This window comes from Tetrao urogallus (genome assembly GCF_951394365.1).
Source record: "Tetrao urogallus genome assembly, chromosome: 3".
In the NCBI taxonomy this organism is placed as follows: domain Eukaryota; kingdom Metazoa; phylum Chordata; class Aves; order Galliformes; family Phasianidae; genus Tetrao; species Tetrao urogallus.
The window spans coordinates 33,565,979-33,580,527 of record NC_136815.1 but is presented as its reverse complement, the minus strand read 5'-3'; the positions used below and the strand labels follow the sequence as shown (position 1 = coordinate 33,580,527).

The 14,549-nt window shown below is 43.9% G+C and overlaps 1 protein-coding gene across 1 annotated transcript in view; it reads right to left on the bottom strand.

Annotated features, from left to right (window-relative positions):
• Positions 1–8,780, bottom strand: part of PDE7A (phosphodiesterase 7A) — a gene marked incomplete at both ends in the record, with an annotated part of 73,260 nt that extends 64,480 nt beyond the window's left edge. Inside the window, one exon of the mRNA XM_079533500.1 lies at positions 8,643–8,780. Within this exon, the coding sequence (XP_079389626.1) occupies positions 8,643–8,780 (138 nt within the window). The remainder of the gene's footprint in view (positions 1–8,642) is intronic.
• Between the last annotated feature and the right edge of the window lie 5,769 nt (positions 8,781–14,549).

Genomic DNA, 14,549 nt, shown 5'->3' with positions numbered 1-14,549 from the left:
TTTCTGTGGCAAGGATATAAATAGGATGACTACACTCAGGAGAATAATAAGACCCTCCTTGAAAGGGGGACAAAATGAATGGGGGACAGTTTTTTGCAAGTATTTTAGATATGCAACTCTCAAGGTAAAAAGCTCAAGCTTACCTTTTCCTTTAATTCAGGCAATAGATAAAATTAGATCATTTCCTCTGACAGATCCGTAGGCTAAGTACTGTATGTTTTAACCAGCCTACTGCATCATCATTGCTTCAAATGACAAGGTGATTAATTATTTGAAGTCCAGCGAAAAAACGTAAAGTTCCTACCGTCACCATACTGAAGAAAACAGCTCTGACTTCAAAACAAGAGAAATAAAAGAAACCCCATAAAGCCCTTCTACAGATCTTCATTATAAGCAAGAATGCTAAAGGAAACTCCCCACATGTGCTTCCATGACATTTTCTGTTTAGCAGTTTCACACCATGTTTGCAGCTGCAAAAGAAACGATGGATGATTTTTTCTCCCCCCAATAGAAGGAAGAGCTCAGTTAATTCAGCTGCTGAATCTACAGCCTAATAATCTACAGGTAACAACAAAGGAAATATAAGTACTCTAGATTTTTTTGAGAATTAGGTGCATGCTTTTATTACTCCAAAAGAGAAGCTAAGACAGGGCACTACTAATAGGACTCCTTTCCCCTCCATATTTCAAAGGCACAAGAACTTAGCTACACTGCTGAAAAGTCCTTGGGGTTGTGGGTTTTTCTGGTGGTTTTTTTTTTTAACGGAAGTACTAATTTATGAGTGACTAAACATGAAAGCTTCTCAGTGCACCTTCAACTGCGACATCAACGTACTAGCTACAAATAAAGCAAGAATGAACTCAGACCAGTGTTACTCCTGCCATGATAGACGTGGGCCCTGGAGAGAAACTCTACTATAGGACTATAATACTAAAACACTACATTTTGTAAGAATGTTCTGTTACTCTGATCTAGATTTATGAGCGTGTCTGTCAGGAAGTCTCTTGCTCGTCAGCACCCCAACACAACATCTCAGTTTCCAAAACAACTGAAGACAACCACATGCAAAGGAAACTGCATGCAACTATGTTTAAAACATCCCCATACCAAGGCTGATCCACCTACCCAAGTCCCAAGCCACCAGCCATCATAATTTTTTCCCCCTCACAGCCTTGAAATAAGCTCCTGTATCTTTTCCTGTGTTTCTTCTACCCTTGGGATAGAATTGATGGGCAGCACTTGTCTTTCACAAGTAATAAATGCCCCATTTGACTAGTCATTAGCCTCCAGCTGTGCTTGCTATGGGAAGATGAGGGGGAAGAAGACAGACTGCTCCTAGTGGAAACAGTTGCTTTCTCTCCACGTATCTCATCTGGCAGCAAGGAGCAGGAGAAAGAGTCAACTCTTCTGCTGACACAGAGCTATTCTCATTACTCTCATTCCAGCACGCTCTTCTTGATGTTCAGGCAGGCCTACTGCAGATTTTGGCTACCTCATATTTCCAGTTAGAAGCAGAGAGAGGAATTTGCCCTCTGCCTTGCGATGAAAAGCTGACTCTGGGAATCTGTTTAATTATAATTATTGCGGGAGTGTGGTTAGGAAGATAATAAATCAGATTGCTGGATCACAGGTGTACAAAGCGGGGGGAAAGCAGGAAGAAAACAGGAGTTAGGCTGCTGCAACAGAAATAAAAAAATCTCAGTGTGGGTGGGAGGAGGGCAGGAGAGGTGAGATAACAGCCACAAAAGTTATTCTAGACCAGAAAGAAAACAAAACATTTGGCTACAGATTTCTTACAGTACACCTAGGATATAAACATACAAATAAGCAATTCCCCAACTAGCTTTTAAATCCAAGTTTCTAGAACTGCATTTTTATAATAAAATACCTTGGCAGGCTGCCCCACTGGATTACACTGGCTGCTTATTCACACAGCAGTTACTTGTTAATGACATAATCAGAGCAAATCAAGGAAAACTTCACATCTAATGAAACTCAACCACTTCCAAGTTCCACTGAGGAATTTTGTGCATCATATTTAACAGGAATTAGAGAGGTCTAAGTTCAGCCCCAGGTCCCAGACACACACATGTAAGGCCCTACATGCATGTGCACACACACAAAGCACCTGTGCTTGCTCGTACACAACTGTTTTTTCAACAGTGGAAGCCATTAATACAGAATTGAACGTTTTATTTAGTTTTGAGTGCACACAAAGGGCTATTCATGCTAAAAGCACTACTTAGCATCACTTTCAAAATTACCATTAAACTATTTTTTTTTTTTTTTTACTGGGTCCATCCTGAATCCTGCATTTACAAGGAAAGGATAATCTAAAGAACAGAACAAACCACATGCTTTAAGTAATATCACAATACATATGAATTTCTTAGACAACCAAATTCACATGCAGAAAGTATTGATCTGTGTTAACAAAGATTTGTACAGCAAATGAGAACTAAATGACTTCAGATTATTTTTTTTTCCAGAAATGTGAAAACAATCTGCATGCAAATTCAGTAATTTTTTAAGAAAATACAACACACTTAGTCCAGTCAGAAGGCATTTCTTAAATGGGAGCCACAACCTCATAATACCTAGAAATGGTCACGAATCAGAGATTCTCCATGCTAGAAAGTGACCAAGCACACTTGGAAACCTACAATTCAGCAGAAAACAAGTGGAAATTTGCAGATACAGAGTGATGAGCAAAACGCAAGCAAGCAATAAGCCAATGGTCATCAGCATGATGGGGTTCTGCTCCAACAAAGCACATTCTTACTACCACCACGGTTCCCTTCCACCCCAGCAGGCTTTGCAGACAGTAGATGAACTGAACGAACAAACAAGGATTCCATCCCAGATGTCCCCAACATCATCTTCCACATGCCACAGCAGTTGCAGTAAAACAGAAGTGTCTGAAAATTGCATTTATTTTTTTTTTTTTTTTAAGAGTTTTATTTTACCTCATCATTGAGTATATTAGCATGCTGAGTCAAAATTAATCCAAGATGGAACTTTTCTGCTACTGGGGGTTACTACCTGAAGGAGACTGACTTAGCAAATGCAGGTTTTTAAGAAATGCTGCTGAAACAAACACTCCAAACAAAGCACTTTTAAGACTAACAACCCATATTTGCACTACATTGCTACCTCATTACCTTATAATTTGGTATATGAATAATCAAGGTAAAGCTAAACCCTTGCAAAATTGTTTTAAGTTTTCAAAAAATGAATTTTAACCACAGACTGGTTTTCTTTTCAAACCAGTTCCCTTTCAAAAACAGCACCAGAAAGTTGACACTGATACAATGCACAAAGTATATTTGTATATATGTTACACAACCTAGACAAAGAAGTAACACAGAATTGACTTGTGGCGATCCAAGACAAACTAATTAATGAGGATTTAAAACTATTACTCTGCTTAGATCTTCCATGGCAATTAAGGGCTATGAAATAAGCTGCCATGACCTTTTGCAGAATGAAGGTACCAAGGCTGCCTTACATTCCAATGTATGAAAAAATTAATTGGTCATAAAACTCAGAAAGTATTTTAAAAATGAACTGCCACATAAAATTACTTCTGTGCACAAAACCCCCAATCTGAACTTGTCCATGCTGTGCAGAGCCGGAGTCAGTCTCTGCCTCTCATATGAATAGATGCAATCTCAGCAACCAGACACAATAAATACAAGATGAAGGGAATGGCAAGCATTGCAACAACACACAGAATTAATTCCAGAGGCTAGGAATCACACCATGAAAATTATTTCATTATTTTCACTTGTTAATTATTCATGCAGCAGAGATACAGGAAATGGTAGGGGAAAGCTAATAAAAGAGCAAGAGGCTGCAAAACACTGATGAGGAGGATTGGAACCAAATAAAAGAAAAGTTATGAAAAACAGAGAACGCGTAAAGAAAGGAGCTTGGGGTAAGTTCCACATTCAATAGCAGGCCCAACATAAGGCATTCCTTCTGTCTCCCCACTGCTCATTACTCCTGGTCTAGCACTGTGACATACTGCTTCCTCATTACTAACAGGCACGAACGATCATTTGTGAAGCTACACTATGAATCAGCAAGGGCTGAAAAATAACCTGATCAAAAAAAAGAAGTTGACACCACCAAAGGGAAAATGCAGAAACGAGCAGCTCCGAGGGAAAAATAGGTCACGCCAACACTTCCCAACGCAGAAAGGTGTGACCGTGGGATTGAAGACCAACCAATGCCTATGTCCAGACCGTAAAAACACACCCATGTTTTCTAATGCTATGTGCAGCAGGAAATGTAGTTGGATCTCACACCTGGTGTAACGGACAAACATCAGCAATGTTAGCAAAAGCTGTCCAAGGCATTTGGTTGCTGCTGGGAAGCACATTTCTCAGAGGAAACATGGACCTCTCACTGAAGAGCCGCCCAGGGCCAGGCACCTCCAGCTGCTCTTTCTGCCTTTCTTTCCAGCTGTGTCCTCTTTAAATCAAACTTAGGATCCCACATGCATGACCTGCAGTCTATTATTCAGATGCATGTAGCATGCAGAGACACAGAGCACAATGCTATGCTGCTTAAATGCATGAAATTAAGATGCAATAATGAGCTGGTTATTAGAGAGCAGACAGTAAGTTACGAACAACCTGGTGAACAACAATACCCAACTGTTCAGGTAACAGCTTACTGCCTACATTTCTGACATTCCATTGGAATCTTTTACTACTTGCCCCTTTCCCTCTTCATGGAATTTCATCCTTACATCTCTTTTGTTCCAACCCTTATGGGCAGAAAGGCAAAAACTGGATCATTACTTCTATTCAGACTCCACCAACAACCTCCTCTGATGCGATTTTTGGAGGCACTGAAGCCAGCATGGAACCAGTAACACGGCAGAAGGATAAAAAGGAGGCAAGAATGACAGGCTAGGCCAAAGTTTTCTCTTACTCACTTATGACATGTTTCTGAGACTGCTTTTTATGCCATGCAAACATGTGCTGACCTCTCAATTCAAGTTTTTTTGTTGGTTCGCTTTTTGTGTGCGTGTGGAGTGCAATGCTGGGCATGTCATCAAAAAGTGCTCACAGCTGTGTTTCTAAAGTGGTTTTCATTATAAACCCTCATTCATTAAAGAACAAAAATCAGACAAACATTTCACGCTAAATAAGCACTGCCACGGTTTTTAGCAACTTTTTAACTAATATTAATAACAGAAGTTAAAAATGACATGAGGCAAAAAATCCAAAATTACCGTCTGAAAGCTCACCTTTAATTTTAAAAACATCCTTTTGTAACAGTGGGAACAAACACCCCTGGGGCATGATCCAAGGTACTACTTAACATCCACCTGACCTTGCAGTGAACCCCAATTTAATCTCACCAGTGTGAAATACCTCATCATTTCAATAATCACCAATTCAAGTGCCCTTAAAACCAGCTTATGACACCAGCATTTAAAACTTTGGAAAAAAAAAAAAAAAGGCTGTATAAAACCACACAAGAGCAGTTCTTCATTTGACTGGACTGGAACAGCAATTATCACAAATAACCTCCAGGTAATAGATGCCACTTTTACTCTTTTCATTATTAGTACTTTGAACTTAGAGAAAAGAAGAGTACAATGAAATAATTCATTCACTAAAGAAAACTGCTAAGTGAAATAAGTTTTTTTTCCTACATTTACTTGGGACAGAAACGGGTTTAAATTGCCACAAGGAAGATCTAAACTCAGTATTACGAAAGACCTCTTAAATGACAGAACAGTTAAGCACTGTTAACAACAGTTAAATTGTCTGGTAAAATTGCATAATTCCTATTATTTGAGGCTTTTATGGATACGGTTTCAAAAGCCTCATGGTACCATCCTTTTTCTTTAAATCAGTTGTGACGATCATGACTAAGCCTATGGTATTCCTGGAGATGACAGGTCACCACCCAGCCTTTCTGACCAGGCTGCCTATTCCTTCGGTGAACTGAATCAGGATCACCTGACAAGCATCAGAGATGGCATAAAGGAAGCAGTAATAATATGTGCCCAATGTCAGGACTTTAACCTTCAGCAGTAATGAGTTATGTCAGCTCACCACATCTCGTAAGACTCTATCTTAAAAACATTAGACAAACAGATTAGACAAACATCTACTAATAATACTCTGAGTACAATTCATCTTTCCTGGAGCTGACAAGAGTAGACCACAACTCCTGAGGTCATCTGCAGCAGTGCTTTATCCACACTGTAAAAAAAAAAAAATAATAAACAAAAAAAACAACAACAACCCAACATGCACAGCCCTATTGGAACCCACTCAGTGAAACTTAAAATATTAAATCAAACTTAAATTAAATGAGATAAATATTTGCAGGCTTCACATTGTCATGATTAAAATCTACACCTAACATACTATGCATTTGTCGTACCACCGTTTCCCATATGAATGCTTCCTTGTCAAAAAGCTAAGCCTATAATGTCTTAAGCCTACGCAATTTCACATTTTAAGGAAGAATTCACTTCTCAAGACCTGACTTTTTGACAAAAACCTAACAAATGCATATTAAACCATAAGATAATGGTCTGGTTGCACACACTGGTTTTCTGTGTAACCTACTGTAGGGAGCCTCCTCTAGCAGGGGAGTTAGACCAGATCATCACCAGAGGTCGTTTCCAACCCATACGATTCTATCTCTTAAGCACGCTAGTACACATCTTCACTTGTACTCCTATTGCTCAAGTTCAGCCCAAACAGAAGAATGAAAGCAACAGACCAGATTCACACTTCTTGAAACAAAATGGAACTGGAATACCAGGAGTCTACCAGAAGACTTGCAAGGTGAAGTTCAGAAGTTACACAGAACCATTAACCCTCTGGCCCATCATTTATGCCTGCCTCCAACAATAGCAGGTTTGACAGAGATTCATATCCTATTATCTGTAAACGAGTCCAAAGTGGGAGAAAATGGTAGTCCAAAGACAATAAGAAATAGTTGTTCTATAATCAGCCATATAGTATTTGCAGAGAGTTCCTCCCTTAAATACCCTAGCTCCCTTTTATGTATGCATAGACTTATTTACCTGACTTACCCAAAGAAAATACTACTTGGTCAAGCATACGCATGGTTTTCACTTTTTGACATGTTACACAACCACCCCTCCCTGTAACTCACCCAATTATACCTGCAGCACATTGGTCAAGAAGAAAGGAATACATCAAGAAGCTCAAAAGATGGGAAAAAAATACACATAAATGCCACTATCCCATTTGATTTATTAGGCTTGCACACAATTGATCCCTCACATGCACTGGAGACTAAACAGAAAAGGAACAAATACAATGTGTCATTTTGACCACTTTGCCCATTCGGACTTCCAGAAGACCACCAATTTTTCTAAGAAGAGACCCTTCTCTCACTAGCACAGGACACGTGCTTGGTTAGATCGGAGCTTCAGGAAGATTTGCGCAGATAGGAAACTCACCACCATCGAATAAAACTCTGGTGAAGGACTGCAAACGGAAAATATTCTAACCCAGTTGCCACATGGAAAACTGATTTGTCATAAAAACAGTTTTCATCAGTTAAGTATTACACTCATTCTTGGTGGAGAGATGGTCAACGAATGTTTATCTTCATCTCCTTACTAATAAGGTGTTACTATATATTCAAATTCCTGATAATATGATACTTGCTCATTCTTCCTTCCCAAATGCTCACACCCCTGATGCTAACACAAAGAGCTTAACTGCTGCCCAAGGAGGAACAATGTCAAGCCCAACAGCTCTCTATGCTCTACTTATGCATGTGTAGCAGAGTAAGTCACGAAAGAGGACAATACCTAAACAAAACACCAAAAAACGTGAAGAGAAAGAAATGACCATTACAAGCACGAAGAGCAAAGACTGCATCTACTGTAAGGACATCGTGCAGAGTCCCAGAAGAGACCTTCCAAGAAACCCTTAGGAGCCAAAAGCAGCCTTCCACCAACACACACGCTTTCCTCTGCAATTCCACACGTTCTCCAGAGGCTTATACCAGAATGTAACCCTGTTACCCTTTGCTGGGAGGCCACAGCCACACCAGCACACATCCCAAAAATTCAGGACAGTGCCCTCAAGGAAAACCTCCCTGTTGTCCCCACATGCACGTTTCTGTAACGTTCCCATCACGATCAGATGAAACAAGATACCACGGAGTTCATCTTGCGACTGATGTAATGTGGGCAGGGAACAACACCATGGCAATGCGAAGCCATGGAGCTTTGTCTCCTTCGAGACGGATTGCCAAGTCCTCATAGTTGGATGGAGGCACAGCTCAGCATCCCAAACAGAACGCCGCAGTGCACGTTCGTTATTTCAGTAAAGTCACTTCAGCTTTTGGCCGCACCATCGGAAACTCGGCCCGTCTTTGAAGGGCCCGAGCCGGACGCTAGGAAGCAGCCCTGGCTTAGGAGCCGAAGGCGAAGCAGACGACCGATCGCCGCGGGGGATAACCCCGGCAGGTCACCGCCCGCACCGCAGCCGACGCCGCGAGGCCGGCTCGGCAGGCACACGCAAAATGTCGCATTCTCCGCCGGCGGGGCCGCGAGCAGCCCGGGCCCCATGGGAGCCCATCCCGCCCGCAGCCCCCGGCCCTCCATCCCGGCACCCAGCACCTACCTGCGAGAGCTGCCGGGGGTTTGGGCAGCCGAAGAGCGCGGAGCTGGAGCTGAAGCTGATGGCCCCTCGGCGGCTGAGGACGTGCTGCGGCACCGGCCTGTCGAGGGGCAGCACCGGCAGCTGGCAGCATACTTCCATTGAAGAGGTCTCGGGACGCCGACCCGCCGCAGGGCAGCGGCCTCGCCCGCCGCCACACCTGCCCGCGCGGGGCTCGCCGCAGCGGGGCGGCGGGAGGGAGAGCGCCCGCGGGGGCCCGGCGCCTCCTCACCGCCCGCGCACCCCCCGGGGGGCCGGGCCGGGCCGCGCCGGGCCCCGCGCCTTTGTCCGCCGCCGCCAAAGCCCGGCAGGAGCAGCCGCCGGCAGCGAGGGGGGGCAGAAGGGGGAGCGGAAGAGCGGGACGGCGCTGCGGCGCCCGAGGTGGCGAGTCCCGGCCCGGGGCCGGCGGCCGCTCCTTCGGCCTCGGCGGGAACCGCTGTCAGCCCCGGCACCCGGCGCCGCGCATGGAAGCGAGGCCGGGAGAGACGGGCGCAGCGCTCGCCCCTATTGTCCGGTGCGGCCGGCAGCGGGAGGAGGCGCCGCCGCACGGCCCCGCTCCGCGGAGGGAAGGGGCCGGGCCCTCGGCGAGGGGACCCGAGGAGGAGGAGGAGAGGGAGATGGAGAAGGAGGAGGAGGAGAAGGAGGGAGGAGGACTGAGCCTTCGCCCCGCCCGCCCCCGCCCGGAGCAGCCCCGAACGCGCTGGCCCGGGAGCAGGCACGCGCCCGGCGGACGCTGCGTGGGTCGCACGGCTGGCGACACGCAGCGCGTCATCACGTCCCTCCCCGCGCGCCCCACTCCCGCCCGCCCGTGCGCGGCAACAGCAGCAGCGGCATAGGGTGGCTCGGCGGCGCCAACGGGCCCCGCGCGCAGCGCCTCGGCGCATGCGCGCCCCGTTTCGCGCCTTCGGCGGACGGAGCCGACGGCGATGCCGAGGCGGGCGCCATGGGACCGTGCCGGTTTGCCCCGCCCCGCCTCGCGGCGCTCCCCGCGCCCCGGCGGCAGGAGGAGGCGGGCCCGCGCTCCTCGAGCACGTGCCGGGCCGGGCTGTGCTGAGCGAGGCGTGAGGGGCCGGGCCCAGAGAGCGGCGGGACGAGGAGTGGCGGGGCGGCGCTGAGGGGCGGCTGTTAGCCCCGACCTGGGCGCCTCGAAAAGAAGGGGGAGAGGCAGCTCCATTTGAAATTAATTCCCTGTAAAAAGCAGTTGACGGAGGAGTTTGTATTTGCGTCTGAACGCTTGCATGCAGCTTCTAGGCGTACAGGTGAGGGCTAGGATGACATAATTTCTGAGAAAAAAAACAGGTTATTGGCAAATCACGTCAGCCCGGGAGTTGGAGATGGAATAACGCAAGAGGTCATATGGACCACAGTGATGTGCATCATGCTCAGTGGGACAGAACTATTTTGTTCCATTTTTAGGAAGAATTCTCCCTTTGTTTCTCTCCATGATTGCTTCTTTTCATCCTTTCATCCCTTTATTTTTCTGTCAAAAAAAAAATAATAATCCTATATATAGTGTCATAGCTAAGGGAGCTCTTCTGTGCTTTGAAGCGCCTGTACCCACTTAAAAATCAAATTTTGTGAAATGATTCATATGACTTCATTTTACATAACACATTGTTCTCCCGAGCGCTCGCTTACTGGCAAAAAGGTTCAGATTTCACACGATAACAGTTATTTATAGGCAGTGACATGGCTTTGGAGGAGCCCATTTAAAAAGAATGCCTGGTTTGTTGGGGGGATTTTTGTCTGTTTGAACTGGTTGTAAGAACAAGAAGTTTCATAGGTATGGGCTGATGACTTTTTCTCCGAGTTACAAATTTAACAAATGTACCTCGATCTTTTGCAGAACTGCAATTCAGTGTTGTATCACGGGTAGCAACAAGGACATGGACGCCAGAGATGACAGTGCATTGGCTGCTTCAGTTTAAAAGCTTTTTTTCAGCTGTTCTCATCCTGTTTCTTCAAATAAAGGTGTAACAAACTTTTACACTGTATGATATTGTAATGTATGTATTGTAATATATAAATTGTTCACAATTTATAATAAGCATACAATTTAAGGTAAAATATGTGCTTGGCTTTCTTAACTGAATTAAGGTACGGCAGGTTTTCCTCTGCATTCCTTGATTTTTTTTGTTGTTATGTTTGCTTAGCTTGCATTAAATCATGGTTGCATTTAAAGTGATGGCAGAACTTAATTTTCACCCAAGTCAGTACTGCCCACCTCCACTCATTTTTCAGAATTACTTCTGGTTCTCTCCTACTAATAACAAATCTGTACTCAGGTAAGTTGGATTTTTACTCTAGCCCATCTAAAATTCATTTATCAGCAGTATGTGTTGCAGAAAAATGAAAGCACGCTTTTACTGAACGTACAGAGTAGGTTTCAATCAAGGTCAAGCTGTAATTGATAGTGTGTTTTTATGGTTCCTAACAGTGGTGTGTTCTTTCCATCAGACGAGTTGAAACTCGTTCTTTAAGGTCATACACTAGTACATCTTTAAATAACATAATCAGCATTTTCTTTTATTCTCCCCCACTCGTAATCAAATTATCTTTGATCTCTAATTAACATTATATAAACACCTTTAAGGAATCTGAAATGTGTTCTTGTGAAGCAAGCATAGATTTTCCAGACAGTGGATGATTCCCTATGTATTTTGTTTTCAGGACACAAAGTACTATTTTTATACGTGCAGAAGTTACATTATCAGGTCTATGGTTTCCTGTACAAATTTACTGAGAAGAATTTCACCTTGAATAAAAGAGGAAACCTTGGAATTATGGCTTAAGTATTTGCAGCCTAAATACATTACAAAGAATGCACATGCCATGTTTTATACTTCACCTATTCTGCCTACTGTCTTGTGTAAGTCAAGAGTTTGCAGCACAAGACAGAGGTTTTTATTCATTTTCTTCATTATACAGGTATGGCAACAACAAAGTGTTGATTCAGAGCATTTTGTTTGAGCTAAGTTGTGTTCTCTGTGCACAGTGCAGTTCCTGAAGCACCGCAGTGCTGCACTTCTTAACAGCAACATATGATGTTATCAGGTGCTGTAGCTCATCCGCACAAGCCTTTTGTATGGACATCTGAATGTATTCAAATTCAGGATGCATTAATAAAGATTCAGTGATTCTCTTCAGATGCAGTTTTACACCTTATTACCATGTTGGGGCGCTGTCCAGTGGGTAAGATGCATTGCTGAGGGCCAGTTTTGTCACAAAGTGGGGAACCCTTACAGAGCCAGCAAAATGGAAGATCACAGAAACATCATTAGTTCAGTTTCTCTGTTCCTGTGGGAAGAAGCTCAAATCACACAGGTACTTCAGGAAAACGTTGTGCCGGACCTGCTGTGCTGCAAAGAGCGCTGCTTTGGGGCACAGCCAGCTCACACTGGCAGAGCTGAACAGTCTGCATAGAAGAGGAGGCTTCAGTCAATTTTTTGTACGAAACAGAAAATGAGGATCCGCAAAGGCATACTGTGGTTGTGCTTGGGAAATACCTGACGAGCACTAAAAAGCTCTTTACAGATAAACAGTCAACATGCGTGACAGTTTGTAGCTTTTCTTCTGAGCTGAAGAAGTTACTTGGTACACACTGCATGGTTTATTTCTGTAGGCAGGGAAAAATGTCTTTTCAGTTGTGTTCTCAGTAGCTGTATTGTTATGTTTTGGTTTTGGCATGTGCCACTTCTCTGGCGTATACTCAGATACACCTTTTTTTTTTTTCCTACTCAGAGTTATTTTCTGAATACTGTACGTTTCCATAGGACTTCCAAACCATCAGCCCAGCTGCAGCACGCCTGTCCCTCCCTGTGTCCCTTTTCTGCTGTCATTTTTTTCCAGCTTTGCCCTGGATCTGTGTCACTCTTCTCTGAATTCTGTGGGGACAGGATATCCCAGGCTCCTGTTTGCTATCCATTGCACCCCCAGATCAGCCGCTGCACAACTGTTGCCCAGCCTGCCAGTGTGATGGTCCTTCCACAGTGCAGTCATTTGTCCCGGCCTTCACTGGACAAATCATCAGTGGGGCTGGTCACAATCATTTTAATAACAGCCCTGTCATTCCTTGCTTTTACCTGCAGATTTACGGAACATGCTCTTAGAAACAGGGTAGCAGTGAAATTACCGTGGATGATTAAATCCAAGATGTGGAAGAGGCGCCCTGAAGAATGTTGTCTAATCTAATCTATCAACCATTGCTAGCTACTGTGAGGATGATTTCCAATCATTTTGGCACTCACATTATAGCAGCTTTGTGTACTCTGTGGCCAAGGTTCATCTTTCCTAACTTGAGACACTTAACCCAGAGAGTAATTGCCTAAGGCTACTTTCGAAGTCAATAATTAAGAGAAAGCAGGTTGTGTCTGAAATGCCTTTTTCTTGGGAGGGAGGGAAAAAGGGAGGGAGGGATGAAAGAAGGGGAAGGAAGGAAAGGGAAGGAAAGAGAAGGAAGGGAGGGAGGAAAGGAGGGAAGAAAAGAAGCAGGGAGGGAGGGAGGAAAGGAGGGAAGGGAGGGCCTCAATTTATTCAGTAACTGAAGTTGGCTAATGGACACGACCCTTCCGCACCACACCAGCAGCTGAGGCAGAAATTGAAAAAGCCTGATCCCAGCAGATTTCCATTTCTCTTTGCTCATAGCACTAAGAACCACGCCCTCATCATCAGTTTAAGAATGGAGTTTTACTGACCAGTTACAGCCTCCAGAAACAGGGACTGACTGTGGAAGCTGGTTAAGAAAAGTCAGTTATGAACACAGCTGCAGTGTGACAAAAATGTAATTATAATTTCAAAGAAATCCTGTTGTAAATCCAGTTATGATATTATTGGCGATAGCAGTGTGGAAAGGTCTTCTTTTCTACAGTAACTAGTTCTTAAATGTATTTGTAGAAAATTTGCAGGAGTTGACACAGCACAAATGGTCTCAACCACTGAAGTCGTGATTTTCTCAGTGCCTATTGCTGTCCAGACTAAAATCCTTATGCTACAATAGCGTTAAAATGACCATGAGCATTTGTGTCAACAAAAGCCTCTGGAGAAAGTGTCATTTGTAGACATGTAAGAGCTGATATGAAGAACATTTTTAATATCATCAGAGTGGGAGGTTATGAGAAGCCCAGGTGCAGCTTCAGAGGTGCAGCTTGCAAGTTTGCCAGTGTGATTGACCAGAAGCTGAAAATTCATCGCTTTTGGTGTTGGTAATGGAAGGAAACTTGGAACCCTACAAATAGGTGTTGTGAATGTGCTGCACATTCAACAAGCCAAACAACCGAAGCATTTCTGAGGACACCCGTCATCATGCAGAATCTGTTAGCCTGTGTAACAAGCTGTAATGCACCAATCGCCCATTTTGTCTGCAGAACATGTAGTTGTTTATTTGGTTTTGTGGCTTTAAAAAAAAATGCTTTATATGTTGTCCCAATACTTCATTAAAGTTGCCCATCCTTTCTGGGTTTCTGTACACAAAGGTGGAATGACTTTTTTAGCATGGTCTCAGCAAGGATTATTTAAAAGCAATTTTGACTCGTAAAAAAAAAATGTAAGCAGCTCCGTAATTAGGGACTGCTAATTAGTTTGGGATTTGGATGTTGTATTTAGGTTCAAAAGATTCCTGGTGTCTCATCTGATTCTTTACTGGCCTATTGGCTGGTGCTAAAATGTCTTGCAATATTAAAACTGAGAATATCAAGTACTGCTAGAAGTGAAATAACGAGCTGAAGTTCCTGCATACCAACCTGACTAAAGGAACAGTGTCTTATTAATCTCACTATTTGGCACTGCTGAAAACCAAAGGCAAGCAGCTCGTTTGTCATTTAAAGCTGAAAAGTGAGGTATTGCTTAGTAACACTGGATTTTTTCAAAGAACAG